The 27,852-nt window shown below is 37.1% G+C and overlaps 1 protein-coding gene across 1 annotated transcript in view; it reads right to left on the bottom strand.

Moving 5' to 3' along the window:
* The window catches only part of MALRD1 (MAM and LDL receptor class A domain containing 1), a 590,849-nt gene that overhangs the window by 466,894 nt on the left and 96,103 nt on the right, over nucleotides 1-27,852 (bottom strand). The window contains exons 15-16 of the mRNA XM_068987706.1: nucleotides 1,966-2,118; nucleotides 413-518 (exon numbers count right to left, since the gene is read on the bottom strand). Coding sequence (XP_068843807.1) covers nucleotides 413-518; nucleotides 1,966-2,118 — 259 coding nt within the window. The remainder of the gene's footprint in view (nucleotides 1-412; nucleotides 519-1,965; nucleotides 2,119-27,852) is intronic.

The following is a 27,852-nucleotide window of genomic DNA, read 5'->3' as shown; positions in this document are numbered from 1 at the left end:
AAGACTAATTGTGTGACTTTCACTCAGTCAACAGTCAATCAAAAATGAGTTATCACAATAGATGCCTTTATTTAATATTTTGGGCACCCATTTGAAAGAGCTTATCTGCTCAGGTGCATCCTCTGATTCTCAGGACCCTGAGATCCTTTCTCAAGGAGTTCAGTCCAGAACCCAGGAAGCAGAGTTAATTATAATCCACTGTTGGAGGAAGACCCCTTTTTATTTTAAGAAAGAACATTATACATACTTATAATGTGCTCCTAAGTAAAATGCTAAATGTATGGATCTAATACAATAGCTATTTTTAAAATAAAGCCAAATTATAGGAAAAATTACAGCATCAAGTATATGCAGGACTATGCTTACAACTACCAGGCTGCTAGAGTAATTGACCATTGTTTTCAATATTTACCAGAAGGAAAGTGTGCATCCAGGTCCTGTCTGGCTGAAAGTTGGGCTCTGGACTTTAGCAATTTGTGATAAGCTGTTGCTTTTCTTCAGAATGAACATAAAGTGCCCTATTAGAAAATAAGAAGAAATCATAACTTAACCTACTAAATTCTGAAATGAGACATGTCTGTAACCCCTACACTGAAGACTATACAACAATTAAAAATCAATAATAGTGATTGTTAGCAAATTTGCTTTTATGAGCACTCAACTATTATCTAGAGCTGGGCCAAAATGATGCCAAAACAACCGGAAGTTTCCATTAATTCAGCCAAAAATATATCTATACTCCATCCCCAAAAAACCCATAAAGGAGAATTTCTTTTTTGACAACATAAGTACAATAGATAATATTCAACTGTTCTGTTATTGTTTAGTTGCTTGGTTGTGTCCAACTCTTTGTTGACCCCCTGGACTGTAGCCCACCAGGCTCCTCTGTCCATGGGATTTCCCAGACAGGAATGTGGGAGTGGGTTGCCATTTGCTACTCCACACTGTCCTATGTTGTAGTATCATAGAACTTGACTGCTTCTCTTTTTCTTCTCAGACTTGAGCAAAAGTAAATTGAAGTACAGATCTCCCTTGACTTAAGATGAAGTTATGTCTCATAAACCCATCATAAGTTAAAAATATCAAAGTCATAGCACAGAAGAACTCTACTCAATACTCTGTAATGGCCTATATGGGGAAAGAAACTAAAGAAAGAGTGGATATAGACATATACACTCTGCTCTGTTTAAAATGGATAACAGGGACCTACTGTATATAGCACAGGGAACTCTGCTTAGTGTCAGGTGGCAGCCTGGATGGGACAGGTGTTTGGGGGAAGAATGGATACATGTAGATGTACGGCTGAGTCCTTTTGCTGTCCACCTGAAACTATCACAACACTATTAATTGACCATACTCTAATGTAAAATGAAGTTTTTTTAAAAAAAATGTGTATCTTAAAATACATACATCAGATATATGTATAACTGATTCATTTTGCTGTATACCTGTAACTAACACAACACTGTAAATCAGCCCTATGTAAATAAAAAGTTTTTTTTTAAAGAAAATATTGAAGTTCAAAAGGCATTTGATACACCTGACCTACTGAACATCACAGTTTGACCTTGCCTCCCTTAACCTTGCTTAGACCACTTACATTAGCCCACAGTTAGACAAAATCATCTAACACAAAGCCCATTTCATACTACAGTGTTGAATATTTCATGTGATTTATTGAATGCTCTGCTGGAAGTGAAAAACAGAACAGCTCTAACTGTTCGATTGTCCATCATGATGATCACGTGGCTGCCTGGGAGCCGCATCTCTGCCTCTTCCCAGCATCAGAAGAGAGCATCACAGGTGCATCGTTATCCCAGAAATGGTCAGAATTCAAAATGTGATGTATAGTTTCTATTGAATGTGATCTCTTTCACACCATCATTAAGCTGACAAATCATTAGGTCAAACCATCATTAGCTAGGGAAAGTCGGTAGGTTCGGAGAACCACTACAGGCATCTTACCCTGAGATGTGTTGTGAGTGTGATCCCGAGGTGGAGCCTGATCCTCAAATTCAGCAGAGAGGTTACTTCTAGAGCTCCAGGTCCACTCAAAATCATCACCATGGACTGCTTCAAACCAACCACAGCTATCTGTTTCAAAGTCACATTCGGTAACTGAAAAACAAAAACGCAGCTTTTCAGTAGACTCTTGAAGGTGATCACGTGTTTAAAGGGTAGCCAGAGTTCAATGGGAATCACCTTGTCACATTTCCCTAAGTAACGTTTTATTTGAGGAAGAAAAGGATGCTATATGATCCTCTCCAAAAAACAAAAAATGGAAAATTGATAGGTAGAATCAACAACTTAAGAATATTTTTCAAATATTTTTCTAACAAATAGCATTGGGACTTCCCTGGCAGTCCAGTGGTTAAGATGTCACTTTACAATGCAAGGGGGTGCAGGTTCAATCCCTGGTCAGGGAGTTAAGATCCCACATGCCTTGCAGTGAAGAAAACCAAAACATAAAATAGAAGCAATATGGTAACAAATTCAATAAAGACTTTAAAAAACTATCCTCATCAAAAAAAAAAAAAAAGAAGAAGAAAGAAACCTTAAAAAAAAAAAAAGAAAGAAAGAAAAGAAACAGCATCATTTGGCCACATTGCTTATAGAACTGCAAAGGTCTAATTTATCCTGATACTTATGCTAGTTTCTCTGTTATCACATTATCTGGGCGGTTTCATTGTTCCTACAGACTACTTTAAACCAAACCAGGAAAAACTACTTCTAAAAAATTTAATATTTGAAAAAATCCATGATTTTTAACATTAATGTTCACTTCTGATATTTGTAGAGTTACTATTTCCCAAAGCATCAAATGTATTACCTAATAGGCACAAGGCAAAATAATATGACCTACTTTTCAAGTAAAAAGGAAGAGAAACAGTTAATTTCCATAAAGGCATCCTGGAGGAGGAAGAGAAGAAAAAATTAAAAGGGAAAGAAGGGGAAGTTTTAATAACAGTAGTGTGGAATTAAAACTAATACGTAGTGAATACCTAAGAGAACAGACCCTATACAGTAGCCTTTACATAATTCTAAGTTTCACAATAGTTATGTAGAGAAGGTATTATTATTGTTGTTTTACAGAGGAAGAAAGGAAGGTTTAGGAAAGCTTTTAACTTAACCAAAGTCACATAGGTAGAAAGTTGTAGAGACTGATTGAAATTAAATATTCTGGCTTCTACTCTAAGACTATTTCTGCAACTGTTGACAGTAACTTTTAATCGTCATTAGATTGGAAAAGGATAAACCAAAAAGGCATGATCTGAATTTGCTTAGTGAGGATATTTAGGTGTTACTACAAACTCCAGTGAAAAATAAGATTTGCCCCATTGATGATTATTACATTGGTATCCTTGGTGCTGGATATTTTTATCCAAGGACACAGTAATAAACTGCACAGATCTTCCTTTAAAAAAAACAATTTAGAAAGTAATCAGTATATTTAAGAGATAAAAGTATAAAGTAAATCACTCAATGAAATTATAAAATTTTACATGGTAAAGGCAATTTTATCTAACAATAAGTTATGTTTAATTTTGAAAATGCTCCTTCCACATGGGAAGTGGTGACTAGTAACATAATAAAAAGTTTTTTATTTTTTTAAGATTCTAGATTTCAAAAATATGTTTTCTATCAGGTCTTCTGGCCCAAAATATGGCCAATAGAATACTTTCAAATGTTATCAAAAGTCAACGAGAAGGCATGAATACATTTAAAAATATTTTGAAAATGTTGCACCAACTTTAATAAGCAAGCAATAATTATATTTCAACAGAGACAAATAGAAATCATCAAAATGGAGAGACAATTGCTACACTTAGAATAAAGATTTTCAAATAAAGTCTAGAAAGCAAAATTAAGTGCTATTCAAATGTGTCAAACAATAGTGATAAATATGACAAACTAGGGGCAAATGCTAAGAAAATTTAACTCTTTGTATTTTCAAAAGCCATCTCTACCAATACAAATAACCCATAAATATGCATAGATTCCAGTATGTAGATGCTATTTCAATCCCAAAGAAAGCAAATACTTTTGATTCCTATTTCAGACAATCCCAAAAATAGGATCCAGGAGTTTTGTTATGCACATATAGAAAGAAAATAAGTTGTTGCTACTGTATAATATCTATCCCACATAGATCCCTGAAAATAGAACTTTGTCATCTACTATCATGGGATATATTGCCATGGAAATAAATGAATATTCAAACAGTAGTAAAATTTAAGAAACTACTGCAGCAATTCTGTAGTTCTCAGATGAAAATCTTTATCTTTGAAGAGACTTAGGAGGCAATTATGCTGTTAAAATTCAAATATGCCTTGTTAGTATACTTTGTTTCTATATATTTAGATTTCTACACACATTTAAAACCTCAATTTGACTGATCAGAGACATAATAATCAGATGAAACCTTCTCAAATTAAATAGGACTTCCCTGGTGGCTCAGACGGTAAAGCGTCTGTCTACAATGCAGGAGACCCAGGTTCAATCCCTGGGTCGGGAAGATCCCCTGGAGAAGGAAATGGCAATCCACTCCAGTACTATTGCCTGGAAAATCCCATGGACAGAGGAGCCTGGTAGGCTACAGTCCATGGGGTCGCAAAGAGTCAGACACGACTGAGCCACTTCACTTCACTTCAAATTAAATACACACCTTGTCAATGGTAAACAAATGTCCTAGTCTGGAGGGGGGATGTGGATAACGGGGGAGGCAATGGATATGGACTTCCAACCTACAGAACTAAGAGACAGTAAATAAAAGTTGCCTTAAGAAACTAAGTTTGTGGTAGTTAGTTAACTAACAATAGAAAACTCATGTATTGAGTAGAGACTGATGGCTGATTTCTCCCAACACTCTGGAGATAACTTTCCATTTTCTTCTGGTTTCCACTGTTTCCATTACAAAAGTCTAATAGTCAATCTTTGACAGTGATTTATACTTTTTTCTAGCTGTTTTAAAAATGTTTCACTTTGTTATAGATTTTTAGCAATTTCACTATGATGTCCCCACATGGTTTTCATTTTTATTGTTTTCATGCCCATAGGGCTTCTTGAAATATGGTTTTGTATCTTTTTCAATTTGAAAGCTCTTAGCTAAACTCTCTATGAACACTGTCTTGTTTTTTTTTCTTTTTCTTTTTCTGGGACTCCAAATATATAACACTAGAAATTCTCACTGCTCTCGCATGCTTTTTTTCTTTTTCTGTAGTTTCAATCACTTTATTATATTTTACTTCACCTTTTCTCCTGATCTAAAGTCTAATTCCCTTATCTCATTAGCTGTGTATAGTATGCTGATAAACCATTGATGAGTTCTGAATTTTGATTATTCTATTGTTGGAATTTAGAAATTTCATTTAGTTCTTTTTTATGTCTTCTAATTATCTGCTCAAATTCTCAGCTTTTTATTTTTAAACTTTGAGCATAGTCTCAATTCAATGTCTGATAGCTGCTTTATCTGGAGGGATTTTTGTTTGGTTTCAGTTTTAATTGAGCCTTTTCTTTCCTGTAGCCTCACCTCATTGGTTTCTAAGTGCTTGACACTATATATAATAAAAGGCAAAATAATTTGGGACCTAAGATATTACCTTTTTTCAGTAAGATTTATGTTTGTTTCTGTAGGCATGAAGAGTAAATAATATTCAAGGATTACACAAAACTAACTTCAGAGATTAAAGGTATTTGGAACTGGGTTTGAGACTCTGAGCAACCATACCTTGCAGTTCACACAGATCTCTTAGATACAGATTTTAGGCACTGCAAACAAAACTGCAGAGTTTACCAACCCATATTTAGTATACTAAGCCTGGACTCCAACATGTTTCCTTGCCTAACAAGCCTTCCAAATTTCTATACTCTAATTCTCAACTATTAGTTCCATGTTGGCATATGAAGTGGTACTAAACACCAGGTTCAGTTATCAGGACTTTCTTCTCACTGGTCACTTAATTTGTCCCTTTTTACATCTTCAATGGATTCAAGTGATTTATAAACATCTTTTTGATTATATTTCTAGTTGTTCTCAGAGGGTGTCCAAAAAAAATCTTCCATAACTAGAAATTCTAGAATTTTTTATTTCCATTTTTTTCATTATTTATTTATTTTTATTTTACTTTACAGTACTTTATTGGTTTTGCCATACATTGACATGAATCTGCTATGGGTGTACACAAGTTCCCAATCCTGAACCCCCTTCCCACCTTTCTCCCCATATCATCTCTCTGGGTCATCCCAGTGCACCGGCCCCAAGCATCCTGTATCAAACCAAGACTGGTGATTCGTTTCTTACATGATAGTATACATGTTTCAATGCCATTCTCCCAAATCATCCCACGCTCTCCCTCTCCCTCGGAGTCCAAAAGTCTGTTCTATACACCTGTGTCTCTTTTGCTGTCTTGCATACAGGGTTATCATTACCATCTTTCTAAATTCCATATATATGTGTTAGTATACTGTATTGGTATTTTTCTTTCTGGCTTACTTCACTCTGTATAATCAGCTCCAGTTTCATCCACCTCATTAGAACGGATTCAAATGTATTCTTTTTAATGGCTGAGTAATACTCCATTGTGTATATGTACCACTGCTTTCTTATCCATTCATCTACTTATGGACATCTAGGTTGCTTCCACGTCCTAGCGATTATAAACAGTGCTGTGAAGAACATTGGGGTACATGTATCTCTTTCCATTCTTGTTTCCTCGGTGTGTATGCCCAGCAGTGGGATTGCTTGCTCATAAGGCATTTCAATTTCCAGTTTTTTTAAGGAATCACCACACTGTTCTCCATAGTGGCTGTACGAGTTTGCATTCCACCAACAGTGTAAAAGGGTTCCCTTTTCTCCACACCCTCTCCAGCATTTATTGCTTGCAGACTTTTGGATGCAGCCATTCTGACTGGTGTGAGATGGTACCTCACTGTGGTCTTGATTTGCATTTCTCTGATAATGAGTGATGTTGAGCATCTTTTCATGTGTTTGTTAGCCATCTGTGTGTCTTCTTTGGAGACATGTCTATTTAGGTCTTTGGCCCATTTTTTGATTGGGTCATTTATCTTTCTGGAATTGAGCTGTATAAGTTGCTTGTATATTTTTGAGATTAGTTGTTTGTCAGTTGCTTCATTTGCTATTATTTTCTCCCATTCAGAAGGCTGTCTTTTCACCTTGCTTATAGTTTCCTTTGTTGTGCAGAAGCTTTTAATTTTAGTTAGATCCCATTTGTTTATTTTTGCTTTTATTTCCAGTATTCAGGGAGGTGGATCATAGAGGATCCTGCTATGATTTATTTCAGAGAGGGTTTTGCCTATGTTCTCCTCTAGGAGTTTTATAGTTTCTGGTCTTACATTTAGATCTTCAATCCATTTTGAGTTTATTTTTGTGAATGGTGTTAGAAAGTGTTCTAGTTTCTTTCTTTTACAAGTGGTTGACCAGTTTTCCCAGCACCACTTGTTAAAGAGATTGTCTTTAATCCATTGTACATTCTTGCCTCCTTTGTCAAAGATAAGGTGTCCATATGTATGTGGACTTATCTCTGAGCTTTCTATTTTGTTCCATTGATCTATATTTCTGTCTTTGTGCCAGTACCATACTGTCTTGATGACTGTGGCTTTGTAGTAGAGCCTGAAGTCAGGCAGGTTGATTCCACCAGTTCCGTTCTTCTTTCTCAAGATTGTTTTGGCTATTCAAGGTTTTTTGTATTTCCTTACAAATTGTGAAATTGTTTGTTCTAGCTCTGTGAAAAATACCACTGGTAGCTTGATAGGGATTTCATTGAATCTGTAGATTGCTTTGGGTAGTATACTCGTTTTCACTGTATTGATTCTTCCCATCCATGAACATGGTATATTTCTCCATCTATTAGTGTCCTCTTTGATTTCTTTCACCAGTGTTTTTGAACTCCTTATTGCCAAATTCAGACTTAAATTGAAGAAAGTAGGGAAAAGTAGACCATTCAGGTATGACTTAAATCAAATCCCTTATGATTATTCAGTGGAAGTGAGAAATAGATTTAAGGCATGAGATCTGATAGATTGAGTGCCTGATGAACGATGGAATGAGGTTCGTGACATTGTACAGGAGACAGGGATCAAGACCATCCCCATGGAAAAGAAATGCAAAAAAGCAAAATGGCTGTCTGGGGAGGCCTTACAAATAGCTGTGAAAAGAAGAGAGGCGAAAAGCAAAGGAGAAAAGGAAAGATAAGCAACTGAATACAGAGTTCCAAAGAATAGCAAGAAGAGACAAGAAAGCCTTTTTCAGTGATCAATGCAAAGAAATAGAGGAAAACAACAGAATGGGAAAGACTAGAGATCTCTTCAAGAAAATGAGAGACACCAAGGGATCATTTCATGCAAAGATGGGCTCGATAAAGGACAGAAATGGTATGGCCCTAACAGAAGCAGAAGATATTAAGAAGAGGTGGCAAGAACACAAGGAAGAACTGTACAAAAAAGATCTTCATGACCCAGATAATCATGATGATGTGATCACTAATCTAGAGCCAGACATCTTGGAACGTGAAGTCAAGTGGGCCTTAGAAAAAATCACTACGAACAAAGCTAGTGGAGGTGATGGAATTCTAGTTGAGCTGTTTCAAATCCTGAAAGATGATGCTGTGAAAGTGCTGCACTCAATATGCCAAGAAGTTTGGAAAACTCAGCAGTGGCCACAGGACTGGAAAAGGTCAGTTTTCATTCCAATCCCAAAGAAAGGCAATGCCAAAGAATGCTCAAACTACCGCACAATTGCACTCATCTCACATGCTAGTAAAGTAATGCTCAAAATTCTCCAAGCCAGGCTTCAGCAATAGGTGAACCATGAACTCCCTGACGTTCAAGGTGGTTTTAGAAAAGGCAGAAGAACCAGAGAACAAATTGCCAACATCTGCTGGATCATGGAAAAAGCAAGAGAGTTCCAGAAAAACATATATTTCTGCTTCACTGACTATGCCAAAGCCTTTGACTGTGTGGATCACAATCAACTGTGGAAAATTCTGAAAGAGATGGTAATATCAGACCACCTGACCTACCTCTTGAGAAATCTGTATGCAGGTCAGGAGGCAACAGTTAGAACTGGACATGGAACAACAGACTGGTTCCAAGTAGGAAAAGGAGTACATCAAGGCTGTATATTGTCACCCTGCTTATTTAAATTCTCTGCAGAGTACATCATGAGAAACGCTGGACTGGAAGAAACACAAGCTGGAATCAAGATTGCCGGGAGAAATGTCAATCACCTCAGATATGCAGATGACACCACCCTTATGGCAGAAAGTGAAGAAGAGCTAAAAAGCCTCTTGATGAAAATGAAACCACAGAAAGGGAAACCACTGATGAAGGGGGACAACTGTATTAAAATATGTATACAGTAATTATGGGCACATAATGCTCTGGTAGAATTTTATTTGTGGAATGGTGAAAAGTTATTTTTCCTAATGTAAATTGTTTTTGAAAGAAACAAAGAAAATGTGTGTGTATATTTAGATGTATATATAAGATACCAATTGATATGTGATAAATAACATAAAATATTCATTTAAAAGCTTTCCAGTCTACTATATCTTATGTCAATATTTAAATTCAATAAATTTTTGTATCTATATAGCTTCTAAAATATTTTATTAACAGGTGTTGCAATGGCCTCTATATATCTAAGACAGGAACTACCATTAAATACACTCTTGGGATACCAAGTCAGAAATGGAAATATGGTAAAACTTAGTTACAAATAGTCTTTCATTTCTTTTTGGGAAAGGAAAAGAGTGAGGAAATATGGAAATACCAGATAACGCTAAATGTGAACCTTTGGTATTCTTTAAAAATCAATAAATTGTTAATATGTTTTTTAATTTGAGGTTTGTCCTAAAGCTTGAGCTCCTAGTGTTACTAATTCATTTATCCATAAGGATGAGAAATCCTTAGAAATGCTGTAACTCCCACAGGGAATTCTGAAAGGTCAAGACTATTCCACCAAATAATCAAAAATATCATTTTAACAAGGAAACAGGATGTAGGAATAAGATAACTTGCAAGGTAAGCCTAGAAAATCATGTAATAAAAAGGCATCATTAAGACGTGATACTGATAGGAGACTATATAAAACTGGACCTGCCTTGCATCTTAAAATGGATAAGATAATTATATAAGTGACTCAGAAGTGACTGAGGAACAGGATATCTTGGGTAAATGAAAAAACCCTATAAATGATAATGAAATAACCTGAGCTTATTAGCTCCACAGATAATTGGGCTCTTCTCAAGAAATAGAAAATATCTGAAATCATTAGGTTAGTCTGAGGAAAGAAATACAATACCTATACAAAAAAATCTAACAGGATAGAAAAAAAAGTTAACTCTTTTTTAAAAAGTCATCATTCATGTCTGTCTACTCTTGGGGTAAAAAATAGTAAGCCTTTTTACAAATCATATTTTCTGTCTTTATACCATTAGAGTATTCATTCAGTGTAATTATCATCTCAAAAATTGTTCCTCATAAGTTCAGGTTAGGGAGATGAACATAATGAGTTTATTACATGTCTGTGCATGGCTTATTCTTGCTCTATGGAAGCAGCAAAAAATGAGAGGTTATTAGACATTTTTCGGAAATGTGATGAAGCAGAATCTTTGCTCTTACTCAACAAAAGGTAGGGAGTTCTCTTTGTTTATATTTCTGGCAAGGCCTTGTGATCTTGAATTATTACTTAAGATGGAGCTAGTATAAGACATGGTTATCCCTAAGATTCAGTTAACCTTATTCAAGTTTTAAAGAGAGTTAAGAATGTTACTCACAAATGACTAAAATTTTCAGTAGTAAACTAAAATGAAAAAGGAAACATATCCATTAAAAATACCCATAGACACAACAGTCTAAAGATGGCAATAAAATTAAATTGTTTAAAAGTGTCATCTCAAAGCTTTATTCTCTTACTAAAATGGTTTTCTTAAAGAATATCAATGGTTCTGAAACCAGAAGTATGGATAGAGTCTTCTTACATGTAAGTACATGATTAACTGAAGAAACAAGATAAGAAAAAGTTGAACTGTGCTTTTCCTTTTAAACTGAAAACTAAACACAGAATATTTTCTTTATAATGGAACTCACTGTCTTTTGAGCAAAAATGTTACATTTTTATTTCTAAAGTGGTGTTTCAGAAATCTGCTCTATACATGTTCTGCCACAGATATAGCACAAGCTTTATAAGCAGATAAGCCAAGGTGGAATTTTACCCTTGCCTTTTACTAGATTTGTACTTTTAGTTGTTGATCTCTCCAGAGGGAATTCCTACTTCTTTGAACCCTACCACAAATTACACAACACAAGTCTAAATCCATTAACAAGTTCCTCCTAACACTCCTGCTAAAATGCCCCACAGGTCCCCATGGTAAACCATTTTCCTTATTCTGCAAGTATCAATCAACACAGCTTTGTTACAGGGATTGTATGGTATTCTCTGATGGTTTTCCCTTTAGTCATGTATGGATGTGAGAATTAGACTATAAAGAAAGCTGAGCACCAAAGAATTGATGCTTCTGAACTGTGGTGTTGGAGAAGACTCACAAGAGTCCTTTGGACTGCAAGGATATCCAACCAGTCTATCCTAAAGGAAATCAGTCCTAAATATTCATTGGAAGGACTGCTGCTGCAGCTGAAACTCCAGTATTTTGGCCACCTGATGCAAAAAACTGACTCATTGGAAAAAACCCTGATCCTGGGAAAGATTGAACGTGGGAGGAGAAGGGGATGACAGAGGATGAGATTGTTTGATGGCATCACCAACTGTATGGACATGAGTTTGAGCAAGTTCCAGGAGCTGGTGATGGACAGGGAAGCCTGGAGTGCTGCAGTCCATGGGGTCGCAAAGAATAGGACACGACTGAGCAACTAAACTGAACTGAACTGGTCTTCTCTGATGGATGGGCATTAGTACCCTCCTGTCTGCTCTCAAAATAATAAGCATAGTGATTCTATTAAGTCAGTTTCTGGAAAGCCTCTCTGCAAAGTGCCACAGTGGTTCCCCATCTCACTCATTTAAAGCCAGTGACCTTACAATGACCCTGTAAGGTCTTAATTGAATGGCATTCAAACTTGGTTTCATATTAAAAATCACATAGGGAGCTTTAAAATTGCTAATGCCTGGGTTGCACCTCCAGTGACTGCAATGTTAATTGGCCATGGCATCTAGAGCTTCAGAAGCTCTCTAGATATTGGAATGGGCAAAGAGTTCAGGTTTTTCCATGAGATGTTATGGAAAAACTCAAAGAAACTTTTGGCCCACCCAATACTTATCAGGGCCTTCCTGGTGGCCCAGATGGTAAAGAAACTGCTTGCAATGCTGGCAAGACCATTCCCTGGGTAGAAAAGATCCCCTGGAGGAGGAAATGGCAACCCATTCTAATATTCTTGCTTAGAGAATCGTATGGACAGAGGAGCCTGGTGGGCTACAGTCCATAGGGTCACAGAGAAAGTTTCAATTTCTTTCTTTCAATACTTCTCAAATGCAGTCAAGATTGAGAAGCACAGCTTTAGATATTGGTTTATTTCTCTGGCCTCATTTCCTATTATTTTTATCTTTTGTTAAAGGAAATCCTTTCTTTTTTTTAGAATTTTATTTATTTATTTATTTTTGGCTGTGATGGGTGTCCGTTTCTGTGTGGTCTTTTCTCTAGCTGTGCCAAGTGGGATCTGCTCTCTAGTTGTGGTGCAAGGGCTTCTCACTGAGGTGGCTTCTCTTGTTGCAGAGATGGGCTCAAGGGTGCCCAGGCTTCTGTAGTTGAGGCCCATGGGTTCAGCAGTTGCAGCTCCCAGGCTCTAGAGCACAATTTCAATAGTTCTGGTGCACAGCCTTAGTTGCTTCAAGTAATGTGGGATCTTTCCTGATCAGGGATCAAACTTGTATCTCCTGCATTGGTAGGCAGATTCTTTACCTGAGCCCCCAGGGAAGCCCTTACTTTTTTTCTTATAATCACTCTCTTCCAGCCAAACAGATAATTTGCTATTGCTCAGATTCACCAGATAGCCTCCTGTCTCAATCCCTTTGTTCTTGCTTTCTGCCTGAAAATCTTTTCTCTGAGATATTCTCAGTTTATTTCCCTTCCCTTCTTCCATCTGCTTTAAACCACCTTGTCCTTGAGAGCTACTATGATGATCCTATTTAAAATTTCAAAGTCCTCCCTTCCATCATTACCTGATTGCCTTTACACCACTCTATTTCTTACAACGTATACCCCTTCTAAAATAGTGTGCACTCTGCTCATTTATCATAGTTTCAGTCTCTCCTCTACTTGGAAGCAAGTTCCAAGAAGAGAGGGATATCTGTCTGTTTTACTTACTGTGGGATCTATATGCCTGGCATAGACCAGGCACTCAAAATGCACTTGTTAAAAGCATCAGTGGTGACCTTCCTTTTTCCAGAAATAATTTTTTTTCTCATTTCTTATTTTCCCTCATATTCTTGATTCTATTACTGAGTTAGACATACTTAGTTGGGACCCCCTAATACAAGCCCATTTATCAGTCCATCCACTCCTAAAAATTCACTCCTTTTTTTAACTAGGTTTCTCCTTTGTCAGAGTTCCCTAATTGTGTCTCTCTCTTTAGGTTCTATTTGACCCTTTTTTTTCATCTTACTTATAATTATATTTAATTGCCTCTCAAAGGAGTTGTAATTAAATATCATACTTCCTCTGGAATGGAAAACCTCAAGTGGTGTCACCATGCCAGATTTTCAGTTAAAAACAGTGGCTCTTAGCCTATACTCTCTCCCCAGAAAATTCTATCCAATATCAAAGTTACAATTACTTTATTATGCCAGTAAAATTATTCAATAATTATTTCATCAACTCACTGTCCTCTTGTTAATGCCAGAACTATCCAAACTACAGACAATAATGATCTCCTCCTTCAACCTTACTTCTCCATCTTACTCACTCTATATCCTGTGATTCCAGATAAAAACACTGATAAATATTAGATAAGACATCCATTTTCCATTCTACCAAAATTCAGGGATGCCCCTGGCATCCAGTGGTTTAAGACTTCACCTTCCAATGCAGGGAAGACTAGACACAGAACTTATATCCTTCACAAAAATTAACTTCAAATGGATCACAATCCTAAATGCAAAATGTAAAACTATAAAACTCCTAGAAGATAACTTAGAAGAAAATTTAAATGACCTTGGGTATGGTGAAGACTTTTTAGGTACAACACCAAAGCATAAGCTATGAAAGAAATAATTAATAAGCTAGACTTCATTAAAATTAAAATTTTCTACTCTGCAAAAGACAATGTCAACATACAATATTTGTCTGTGTTTGATTTATAAGTCACAGGTATATAATATTCAGCACAGGTAATATAAAGTCAGTAATATTATAACTTTGTATGGTGCATAATCTATAAAATATAGAATTATATGTTGTATACCTGTAACTAATACTGTAAGTCAACTATACTTCAATTAAAATTTAGAAAGACAATGTCATGAAAAGAATGAGAAGACAAACCACAAACAGGGAGAAAATACTTACGAAAGACACAGCTGATAAAGGACTCGTCCAAAATTTAAAAAATCTTAACACCCAACAATAAGAAAATAAACTACCTGCTTAAAAAATAATCCAAAGACTTGACACACCACCAAAGAAGATACACAGCTGGCAAATAAGCATATGAAAAGATACTCCACGTTTGTACATCATCAAGGAAATACAAATTGAAACAACATTGAGATACCACCATACACCTATTAAAATGATCAAAATCTGGAACACTGATGACAACAAATGCTGGTGAGACTGTGGAGAAACAGGAACTTTCATTCATTGCTGGTGAGTATGTGAACTGGTACAGCCACTTTGGAACACAGTTTGACAGTTTCTTAGAAAATTAAACACAATCCTACATGTAATCCAGCGATCATGTTCCTTGGTATTTACACCAAAAGGAAACAAAAATGTATGTCCACACAAAATCCTGCACATAGATGTTTATAGCTGTTTTCTTCATATGGAATATTGAACAATGGAATATTAATCAGCACAAAAAAGTAGTGCACTTGAAAGCCACGAAAAAACCTTAAATGCATATTACTAAATAAAATAAGCCAATCTGAAATGGCTATAATGCATATGATCCCAACTACCTGATCTTACAGCAAAGGCAATAAACACTGTGCACACAATGAACGGATCAGTGTTTGCCCATACTTGGGAGCAGGTGAGGGATGGAGCAGCAGAGAACAGAGGAATTTTTAGGGCAGTGGAAATATTTTGCATGATACTGTAATGATGGATATATGTATTTATATATTTGTCAAACCCACAGAATGCACAACACCAAGAGTGAACCATGAGGTGTACTGTGGACTTCGAATGATTACGATGTGTCAATGTAGGTTCATCAACTGTAAGAAATATCCCATCCTGGTGGACGATGCTGATAATGGTAAGAGTTATGCATGTATTGGGGGTAGGGGTTCTATAGAGACTTTCTGTACCTTCTCAGTCATGCTGTGAATTTAAAATTGCTCTAAAATTTTTTATTTTAATTTAAAAAAAAAAAGGCTAGTGTACTAAGGAAAAATTCTGGTGTCTTAAGACTAGGACCAATCAAAGAGTCAATCTATAACTTTCACTCTAACTCTTACATACTTCTCATCAGAATTAGAATTATGGCTGTATTCATATAATATAGTCTCCCCACTAGGCTGTAATCCCTAAGAAGGTAGGAACTACCTGTGTCTTGTTCATCCTGTAAACAGCTGTTGAATCAAGTACAGTGCTTGATAAATATTTATTGAATGCATAAACTAACCCCGAGGACAGCAAGTATTAAATGACACTTGCTTCCTACTATTATCCACCCTTTTCAGGCACTCTCCCAAAGTATCCACTGCTCTAGCCCAATATTACAACACTAACGTCCCAGGTAAAAACTTTCCCAGCTAATATGCCTCACTCTACTTTTACCAACAATTTGATTACACCATGCAAACTGTGCTTCCAGCCAACTTCACCTGTGCTGTATGGAATTTTCAACTGAAGTCAAGAAATGTTTATTCTCAAACTTTTCATTTAACTTTCCCCACAAGCTTCTCATTTTAGAATCTGATTCATGCCTATCCTGCTGCTGCTGCTGCTGCTAAGTTGCCTCAGTCGTGTCCAACTCTGTGAGACCCCATAGACGACAGCCCACCAGGCTCCCCCGTCCCTGGGATTCTCCAGGCAAGAATGGAGTGGGTTGCCATTTCCTTCTCCAATGCATGAAAGTGAAAAGTGAAAGTGAAGTCGCTCAGTCGTGTCCGAGTCTTAGACCCCATGGACTGCAGCCTACCAGGTTCCTCCATCCATGGGATTTTCCAGGCAAGAGTACTGGAGTGGGGTGCCACTGCCTTCTCTGCATGCCTATCCTAGTCCACCCTTATTGTCTATGAAGCAAAACCAGCTTTTTCTATTAGTTACATTTTTATGTATATTTTCATCTATTTTTTAATTTTTAATTGAAGGATAATTTCTTTACAGTATTGTGTTGGTTTTTACCAACACAATATGAATCACAAACATCAACATCAATCAGCCATAGATTTACCCATGTGCCCGCCCACTTGAACATCTCTCCCACCTCCCTCCCCATCTACCCCTCTAGGTTGTTACTGAGCCCGGTTTAAGTTCCCTGAGTCATACAGCAAATTCTCATTAGCTATCTATTTTACATATGGTGATGTATGTTTCCACATTACTCTTTCCATACCTCCCACCCTCTCCTTCCTCCCCGCCACCAGCTGTGTCTATAAGTCTGTTATCAATGTTTGTGTCTCCACTGTTGCTCTGCAAATAGGTTTATCAGTACCTGATGCTGGGAGGGATTGGGGACAGGAGGAGAAGGGGACGACCGAGGATGTGATGGCTGGATGGCATCACGGACTCGATGGACATGAGTCTGAGTGAACTCTGGGAGATGGTGATGAACAGGGAGGCCTGGCATGCTACGATTCATGGGGTCACAAAGAGTCAGACACGACTGAGCGACTGAACTGAACTGAACTGAACCATCTTTCTAGATTCCATTCTAGATTCTGGTCAGAATCTCCATACTCTTCTCCATAGTGGCTGTATCAATTTGCATTCCCACCAACAGTGCAAGAGGGTTCCCTTTTCTCCATACCCTCTCCCGCATTTATTGTTTGTAGAATTTTTGATGGTCATTCAGACTGGTAAGAGGTGATATCTCATTGTAGTTTTGATTTGCATTTCTCTAACAATGAGTGATATTATCTTTTCAAGTGTTTATTAGCCATCTGTATGTCTTCTTTGGATAAATGTCTGTTTAGGTCTCTTGCCCACTTTTTTATTTGGCTGTTTTTCTGGTACCAGTTTGTATGAGCTCCTTGTATACTCTTGAAGTTAATCCTTTGTCAGTCGTTTCATTTGTTATTTTTTCCCATTCTAAGGTTGTCTTTTCACCTTACCTATAGTTTTCTTTGCTGTGTAAAAGCTTTTATTAGGTCCCACTTGTTTATTTTTGCTTTTATTTCCATTACTGTAGGAGATGGGTCATAGAGGATCTTGCTGTGATTCACATCATAGAGTGTTCTGCCCATGTTTCCCTCTGAGGTTTATAGTTTCTGGTCTTATATTTAGGTCTTTAATCCATTTTGAGTTTATCTTTGTCTGTGGGTTACAAAGTGTTCTAATTTCATTCTTTTACCTATAGCTGTCCAGTTTTCCCAGCAGCACTTACTGAAGAGATTATCTTTGCTTCATTGTATATTCTTACCTCCTTTGTCAAAAATAGGGTATCCATAGATGCATGGGTTTATCTCTAGGCTTTCTATCTTGTTCCATTGGTCTTTGTTTCCATTTTCATGTCAGTACCATCCTCTCTTGATGACTATAGCCTTGTAGTATATTATGAAGTCAGAAAAGATTCCTCCAGCTCCATTCTTCTTTCTCAAGATTTCTTTGGCTGCTCAGGGTTCTTTTGTGTTTCCATATTGTGAGGTTTTTTGTTCTAGTTCTGTGAAACATTCCATTGGTAATTTGGTAAGGATTGCATTGAATCTATAGATTACATTTGGTAGTATAGTTATTTTCACAATATTGATTCTTCCTAACCCAGGAACATGGAATATCTCTCCATCTGTTTATCTCATCTTTGATTTCTTTCATCAGTGTCTTATAGTTCTCTGTATACAGCTCTTTTCTATCCCTAGGTAGGTTTATTCCTTGGTATTTTATTGTTACAATGGTAAATGGGATTGATTCTGTTAGGTGAAGCACACTGACTGAAACCACCCACCCTGGCCAGGCCCTTTAGTAACCATTCGCGTGAGTTGTTTTATGACAGTAGATCCTGGTGAGGAACATGGAACTAATAAGCCACAACCAACCGGAAGAGTTCAGGAAAGGTCAAAAGGAGACATCATGTGTCTGTCCACTTCCCAGAATCCCTCTCGCTAGCATCCATCTTGGCTGGACGATGCGTGCACCACCAGGAAAGACTCTGAATTAGAATGATTGGCCAAAGACAACCCAGAAACTAATCCCATCACCATAAAACCTGAGACTGCGAACCACATGACAGAGCAGTTCTCCTGGGTTCCCTCACCCTATTGCACTTCACTTGGGTGACCTTCCCAATAAAATCTCTTGCTTTGTCAGCACATGTGTCTCCTTGGACAATTCATTTCTGAGTGTTAGACAAGAGCCCAGTTTTGGGCCCTGGAAGGGGTCCCCCTTCCTGCAACAATTCCTTGATTTCTCTTTCTGATATTTCATTGTTGGGTATAGAAATACAAGTGATTTCTGTGTACTCATTCTGTATCCTGCCACTTTGTAAATTCAATGATTACCTCTAGTAATTTTCTGAAGATATCTTTAGGGTTTTGTATATATAACATCATGTCATCTGCAAACAGTGAGAGTTTTACTTCTTTCCAATCTGGATTCCTTTTATTTCTTTCTCTTCTCTGATTGCCACAGCTAGGACTTCTAAAACTTTGTTGAATAATAGTAGTGAGAGTGGGCACCCTTGTCTTGTTTCTGATCTTACAGGGGATGCTTTCAGTTTTTCACCATTGAGAATAACATTTGCCATGGGTTTATCATATATGGCCTTTATTATGTTGAGGTAGGTTCCTTTGATGCCCATTTTTTGAAGAGCTTTTAATCATAAATGGGTGTTGAATTCTGTTGAAAGCTTTTTCTGCATCTATTATCATATGGTTTTTATCTTTCAATTTGTTAATATGGTGTATCACATTGGTTGATTTGCATATATTTAAGAATGCTTGCATGCCTGTGATAAACCCAACATGATCATGATATTGTGACCATTTTAATGTGTTGTTGAATTCTGTGTGCTACTCACAGCAGAGCAAATATATTAACATCTCTACATACTCTATACACATTTCTTTTAGCAGATATTAAGTACAACCACTGTTTATTATTATTATTAATCAGATTACTGGCAATAGATTATCATGACTTCTTTTATGCACACATGTCTAGATTTTCTCACTAGATTGCTTTTCCTTAAAGTAAAAACTCCTTTGTGTCTACTATATAAACCTAACAAAGTGTTGGAAATGTTCAAATAGTCTTAAAATACAGCCACTGGAAATACCAACCTATTTTAAAGCCTTTCTTATAAATGCCCATGGGGGTGAAAAGGTTTACATTGTTTGAGAACTTTACAAATTTAAGCACCCTGAACACTCAGTGAGTGAATGAAAATCAATTCCAAGATCCATTTTTCACTCCCACCTCTATCTCTACTGAACTAACTGCATGACCAAGACCATAGGAAGAGTGGTGACATTCATTATTTTTCTTAGCTATAAATTATTTAATACTTATAAATTCATTTTAAACAATGTCAGGAACAAAATAAGTGCATGAGAAGTGTGTAACAGAATTTATATTATTATCATACCATATTTAAACCTATGTTTAAGTCTACACCCCAAAGAAAGGGGTTTCTATCAACTCTGGAAGAAAATGATAACATCACTATCTACAGTGGTAAAGTTCTTCAAGGCAAGGAGACAGGGACTGCTAAGCAAATCCAGTGTTCAACAGGAGAAGGTGATTAAATCCCCTTATATTTCTCATCACAACTATCACTAACCTGAAAATAGAAACTAAATGGACAACTGTAGCAGGTGTGAAACTAAAGAGAAGGACTGAAGTAACTGGGGTATACAAGCACATGGGCCACTTATATAATGCCACTTATACTTCTAGCTTATAATTTTCAGAGTGAAGAAGAACAATGAGCACGCTGAAAAATAAAATCCAAGTGCTTCTTGATGAAAGTGAAAGAAGAGAGTGAAAAAGCTAACTTAAAACTCAACCTTCAATAAACTAAGATCATGACATCTGGTCCCATCACTTCATGGCAAATAGATGGGGAAACAATGGAAACAGTGACAGACTTTATTTTCTTGAGTCCTAAAATCACTGCAGATGGTGACTGCAGCCATGAAATTAAAAGACACTTACTCCTTAGAGGAAAAGCTGTGACAAACCTAGACAGCATATTAAAAAGCAGAGACATTACTTTGCTGACAAAGGTCCGTATAGTCAAAGGTACATTTTTTCCTGTAGTCATGTATGGATGTGAGAGTTGGACCATAAAGAAAGCTGAGCACTGAAGAACTGATGCTTTTGAACTGTGGTGGTGGAGAAGACTCTTGAGAGTGCCTTGAACAGCAAGGAGATCCAACCCGGCAATCCTAAAGGAAATCAGTCCTGAACATTCATTGGAAGGGCTGATGCTGAAGCTCCAATACTTTGGCCACCTGATGCGAAGAACTGACTGACTGGAAAAGACCCTGATGCTGGGAGAGATTGAAGACCTGAGGGGAAGGGGATGACAGAGAATGAGATGGTTGGATGGCAACACCAACTCAATGGATGTGAGTTTGAGTAAGCTCCAGGAGTTGGTAATGGACAGGGAAACCTGCTGTGCTGCAGTCCATGGGGTTGCAAAAGTCAGACATGACTGAGCAACTAAACTGAACTGAGCTCAACACGATGCACACAAAATCTTTCCATAGATACTCTTAATAATGTAATTTATTGAAATTTAATCTTAAATAATCATAGAAAAAGACTTTCCTATTAAATACATGGATTCGTATTCTCAATAGAATTTTCAACTGAGAAAATTCACTGTCTACTGCATTACCTATTTTATTATTTTATCCCTACTGTCCTGAATTTCTCTAGTCTAACAACATAATTATCCACAGCAAAGACTGATCAAATCATCATGGGCTATTTACCAGATTTTACTTGTCTACAGAAATAGTTTTCTTTTTTTTTTCCTCTGTGATCAATGGCTCCACAAATGAGAATGAATGGATTTTTTTTCTCAACTTCTTAGTTTTATGTCCCAAAACTGATGAGCCTTCACAAGAAACAACTTCCCATTCTAATCTTTTACAGGTACCTCTGTCTAGGGAGGTTTTTTTTTTTTTTTTTGGACTGGAAAACAGTGTCTAAATCATGGAGGACAATATGAAGAGAAAGAGAACCCCGTTATGTCGGAAAAAAAATAGCAAGATCGCCTTCTTTCTACAAAAACATGTAGATTGATATACATTTAAGCAAGAGGGTAAATAATTAGCAAATTTAGTCTTATTTGGAGACCCTTTTCTTCCCTGGAAGTCAGGCCTATAAAAAAGAGCATTAGATAGAAAATAGGAAATAGCTTATTTCCCCATCTTTCATTAAAATAAAAAGCAATTGATGGTTATACAGAAAGGTACATTTTAGGAAGGCTTTAATTCTATAATTGAGTTTACATATGTTCAATCTCACCAAAAAAATGCATTCTCAAAAAACATTTTATTTTAGAATATAAGCAGTAAAAACAGAGGCTTCATTAGATCTCTCTCATACACATGCACACACAGAAACAAACATACACACATTCTCAACAAGTAGGAAAAGAAACATAGATATGGAAAATTCAAGCTTTCTCATAATGCTGTTGTATCATAAAAGAAATTTGTCTCACTGCAGAATACAAAAATTACTACTGGAAGGTAAAGAGAGGTGAATCAAAATGTTAGTCACTCAGTCATGTCCGACTTTTTGAGACCTCATGGACTGTAGCCCATCAGGCTTCTCTGTCCATGGAGTTCTCCGAGCAAGAATACTGGAGTGGTTAGCCATTCCCTTCTCTTGGGCACCTTCCCAACCCAGGGATCAAACCTGGGTCTAGTGCATTCAGGTGGATTCTTTACCATCTGAACCATCAGGGAGGCCCATTGGAAGATAAAACATTAGTAAAAATACATGGAGATGGCCTCCAAAGCATCAACACATAAAATCACGTAGCCTCTACCTTACTATCAGCTGTAGAAATGCCAGTGTTTAATACATACATTTTTATATTGAGCAGACATAGTAGTTTGGGAAAAATAAACAGCCAGTATTTCCGTTTGAAAAGTCAAATCAGAAAAATAATAAATCTCTCTTTCCTTTTCTGCTCAACCTGCCTTGGCTTAGACTTTATTGAATTCAAACCAAGTACTGATGCACATGTTTTTTTTTCCTGAGAACAGAGAAAAAAGTAGAAAATGAGAAATTGTGTAGATCTATTTTTAGAAAGAAAGCATATGCATTTTCTACTAACCAGTTTTTAGACAGAAATACAAGTGCTGAGAAAATGATGTTTGGGAATATTATAATACCTTTAAAACACAAAGAGTTGTTTAAAAAAATACAGGTTTTTTCATCTATCTGATAAAGTATGTCTTTTACCAAAACTAGTTAAAAATTACATTTGCTAATTTTTTTCCTAAAAAATTCAAAGACATTTTAGAGACACAGAATACCTAAATCATAGTAAGTTTAACAACTCTTTTGAGGTAAGTCATAATCATTCTTATTATAAAGAAAGACAACTCAAATTAGGTCCGAGAGAGTTGTGAACATTTGAATAAATTGCATTTAGATATTAATATTTGAAACCCTAGAGGAACAATGTTCCTTTTACAGAGAATTTATTTTTATGTGTAGAAATCCTGAGTGTGGTATCATCTCTTCCTCCTTACGTATAACCTTTTTTCTTAAAGCAATTAAGCTTTCTATCGGAGAAGGCAACGGCAACCCACTCCAGTACTCTTGCCTGGAAAATCTCATGGATGGAGGAGCCTGGTGGGCTGCAGTCCATGGGCTCGCGAAGTCGGACACGACTGAGCGACTTCCCTTTCACTTTTCACTTTCATGCATTGGAGAAGGAAATGGCAACCCACTCCAGTGTTCTTGCCTGGAGAATCCCAGGGACGGAGGAGCCTGGTGGGCTGCCATCTATGGGGTCGCAGAGTCGCACACGACTGAAGCAACTTAGCAGCAGTAGTAGCAGTAAGCTTTCTATGATTATACAGTGGAATTGAGAAATCGATTTAAGGGATGAGATCTGATAGAGTGCCTGATGAACTATGAACAGAGGTCCGTGACATTGTACAGAAGACAGGGATCAAGACCATCCCCATGGAAAAGAAATGCAAAAAAGCAAAATGGCTGTCTGGGGAGGCCTTACAAATAGCTGTGAAAAGAAGAGAAGCGAAAAGCAAAAGAGAAAAGAAAAGCTATAAGCATCTGAATACAGAGTTCCAAAGAATAGCAAGGAGAGATAAGAAAGCCTTTCTCAGCGATCAATGCAAAGACACAGAGGAAAACAACAGAATGGGAAAGACTAGAGATCTCTTCAAGAAAATTAGAGATACCAAGGGAACATTTCATGCCAAGATGGAATAGATAAGGACAGAAATGGTATGGACCTAACAGAACCAGAAGTTATTAAGAAGAGGTAGCAAGAACACAGAGCCCTGGGTACAAAAAATACCTTCATGACCAAGATAATCACAATGGTGTGATTAAACCTAGAGCCAGACATCCTGGAATGTGAAATCAAGTGGGCCTTAGAAAGCATCACTATGAACAAAGCTAGTGGAGGTGATGGAATTCCAGTTGAGCTGTTTCAAATCCTGAAAGATGATGCTGTGAAAGTGCTGCACTCAATATGCCAGCAAACTTGGAAAACTCAGCAGCGGCCACAGGACTGGAAAAGGTCACTTTTCATTCCCATCTCATAGAAAGGCAATGCCAAAGAATGCTGAAACTACCGCACAATTGCACTCATCTCACATGCTAGTAAAGTAATGCTCAAAATCCTCCAAGCCAGGCTTCAGCAATACGTGAACCATGAACTCCCTGATGTTCAAGCTGGATTTAGAAAAGGCACAGAAACCAGAGATCAAATTGCCAACATCCTCTGGATCATGGAAAAAGCAAGAGAGTTCCAGAAAAACATCTATTTCTGCTTTATTGACTATGCCAAAGCCTTTGACTGTGTGGATCACAATAAACTGTGGACAATTCTGAAAGAGATGGGAATACCAGACCACCTGACCTGCCTCTTGAGAAACCTATATGCAGGTCAGGAGGCAACAGTTAGAACTGGACATGGAACAACAGACTGGTTCCAAATAGGAAAAGGAGTATGTCAAGGCTGTATACTGTCACCCTGCTTATTTAACTTCTATGCAGAGTATATCATGAGAAACGCTGGACTGGAAGAAGCACAAGCTGGAATCAAGATTGCTGGGAGAAATGTCAATCACCTCAGATATGCAGATGACACCACCCTTATGGCAGAAAGTGAAGAGGAACTCAAAAGCCTCTTGATGAAAGTGAAAGAGGAGAGTGAAAAAGTTGGCTTAAAGCTCAACATTCAGAAAACGAAGATCATGGCATCTGGTCCCATCACTTCATGGGAAATAGATGGGGAAACAGTAGAAACAGTGTCAGACTTTATCTTTTTGGGCTGCAAAATCACTTCAGATGGTGATTGCAGCCACGAAATTAAAAGACGCTTACTCCTTGGAAGAAAAGTTATGACCGACCTAGACAGTATATTCAAAAGCAGATACATTACTTTGCCAACAAAGGTCCATCTAGTCAAGGCTATGGTTTTTCCAGTGGTCATGTATGGATGTGAGAGTTGGACTGTGAAGAAAGCTGAGTGCCGAAGAATTGATGCTTTTGAACTGTGGTGTTGGAGAAGACTCTTGAGAGTCCCTTGGACTGCAAGGAGATCCAACCAGTCGATTCTGAAGGAGGTCAGTCCTGTATGTGTTCTTTGGAAGGACTGATGCTAAAGCTGAAACTCCAATACTTTGGCCACCTCATGCGAAGAGTTGACTCATTGGAAAAGACTCTGATGATGGGAGGGATTGGGGGCAGGAGGAGAACGGGACGACAGAAGATGAGATGGCTGGATGGCATCACGGACTCGATGGACATGAGTCTGAGTGAACTCCAGGAGTTGGTGATGGACAGGAAGGGCTGGCGTGCTGCAGTTCATAGGGTCGCAAAGAGTTGGACACGACTGAGCGACTGAACTGAACTGAAGCTTTCTATGGGAAAACTAACAAGTTTGTTCACTGCTAGATTGTCGGCCTAAAATCACTGTGCTTACTTCTCTTTTTTGCTGCAAAGAAGACAAAAGATGCCTGCTGGTACTCCAAATTCTTACTGTGCCTTTACTTCATCTCAACTCACTGCTGGAATCTTTAATGTATTAATTCATAAAACTGGGTTGAAGAGTTAGCATTTGTATGACAAAACAGATTCATCAGGATAAAATCAGCCTTGCAGGGGTGGGGGGGTGGGTGGGCAGACAAGCAAAGACATAAAGACAAAGATTTTAGAGATATGGAGTTCGTTTGCTTATTTTTTAACTCAGTTCACTATAATCATGGATCCAGTGCCACATAAAGATCCCAGTCCTCTTTCTGTGTCTATAAATCTTTTAAATTCCTGAAACACGCAACTGAAATGGAAAGAAATTTAGCACATTTCTGATTTATGAAATGTAATGTGATAAACAATTTCTAAAGGGAAAAGATTAAGATTTCTCTCTTTTTTTTTTTAAGGACATTAATGTTTTAAAACTTCCAGACAGAATTCCTAAGACACCATTTGACATCCTAGGGGAATGAGAGCATGATTTCTCCTCCAAAAGTAAATTCTTTCACTGGATTCAAATTTCCTATTTCTCAAACTGATCAAGGAAGCCACTTTTCATTTCTGGAAACTATCACTTTCAATTTAATGATGAATTTGAAAGGACAGAAAGGTTGCAAAATGTGTGGTTAAGAATGTGTTCTGGGAACAGATTACCCACATGTAAGATGGCCTTCCACCAATTAGAAACTACACAACATTAGGAATGTGTGCCAATTATAATCACATTGTGTCCCAGCTCCAAATCTACCGTCTTTGCTCTGCTTTGAGATAACAGAGCTGGACTGTGCAAACATTTCTCTTTTCAATAGCTCATACAATGGTTGGCTTTCTTAGTAAAGAGCAAAGAATGCCACAAAGCATGGCAGAACAAGAAGCTTCCCTTTTTGGTTTCAGGGTACTTTTTTCTTGTTTTTGTTCTTAAACCATGACAACCAGCCTTATAACACAATGCAGTTAAGTCACCCTTTAGTGAGTTTTGCAGGCATCTTGGTGGATAATTTCTTCCTTGACTACTAAGCTGTTAACAAAATCTAGCCCACAGCATCCCAGCAAATTCCTCCAAATGGAAGAACACTGCCAAATATACCTTCAGGCCAACATTACCTAAATACCAAAATCAGAAAAGGATGCCACAAGTAAAAAAAAAGGGGAGGGCAATATTCCTGATGAACAAAGATCTTCATCAAACACCTCAATAAAAATATTAGCAAACCAAATTCAAGAGCACCTTAAAAGGATCAAACACTAGGATCAAGAAGGATTCATTTCAGGAATGCAGTGATGCTTCAGTATTTACAGATGTAATACACCATGTAACAAAATGAAGCAAATGTGATACATCATGTGAACAGAATGAAGGATAAAAATCATATGATCATCTCCATAGATGCAGAAAAAGCACATGACAAAATTCAACATCCATTTATGATAAAAACTCTCAGCAAAGTGGGTATTAACAAAATGTAGTTCAACATAGTAAAAGCCATATATGACAAGCCCACAATCAACATAATCTATGATGAAACCTGAACATTTTTCCTCTAAGATCAAGTTTAGGACAAAGATGCCTACACTTATCATTTTTATTTAACAGTATTGGAAAACCTAGTCACAATATCTACCAAGAAAAATTAAATAAAGAGTATCAAAATCAGAAATAAAAAATAAAACTATTTGCAGATGACATGATTATAAAAGATTCCCCCAAAATCTGTTAAAACCAATCAATGAATTACTAAAGCTGCAGGATACAGAAACAATATACAAAAATCTACTGCCTTTCTATATATCAATAATGAACTATGAGAGATAAATTAAGAAAAGACTGACACTTAAAATTGCACCCCCCCCAAAAAAAAAACCCACAAAGTATTTAGGAATCAATTTAACCAAGGGGATGAAAAACCTGGACACTAAAATCTATAAAATATTGATGAAAGAAATGGATGATGACAGAAATAAATGGAACAATTTTCTATGCTCAATGAATTGTAAGAATTAATGTTGTTATAATGTCCATGCTACACCCCCTCCCCCACCCACAAGGTAATCTACAAATTTAATGCAATCCCTAACAAAGTTTCAGGGGTATTTTTCACAAAAATAGAACAAACTATCCTAAAATTTTTATGGAATCACAAGAGACACCAAATATCCAAAGCAATCTTGAGAAAGAAGAACAAAGACAGAGGCATCTCACACCCTGATTTCAAATTATATTACAAAGGATCATGATTAAAACTATGTTATTGCCATACATAAAAATAAACATAGATCAATGGGACAGAATAGAGAG

Source organism: Capricornis sumatraensis, chromosome 15, assembly GCF_032405125.1.
Source record: "Capricornis sumatraensis isolate serow.1 chromosome 15, serow.2, whole genome shotgun sequence".
Taxonomy (NCBI): domain Eukaryota; kingdom Metazoa; phylum Chordata; class Mammalia; order Artiodactyla; family Bovidae; genus Capricornis; species Capricornis sumatraensis.
Note: the sequence above shows the minus strand (reverse complement) of the source record. Positions and strands in the feature narration are given on the sequence as shown.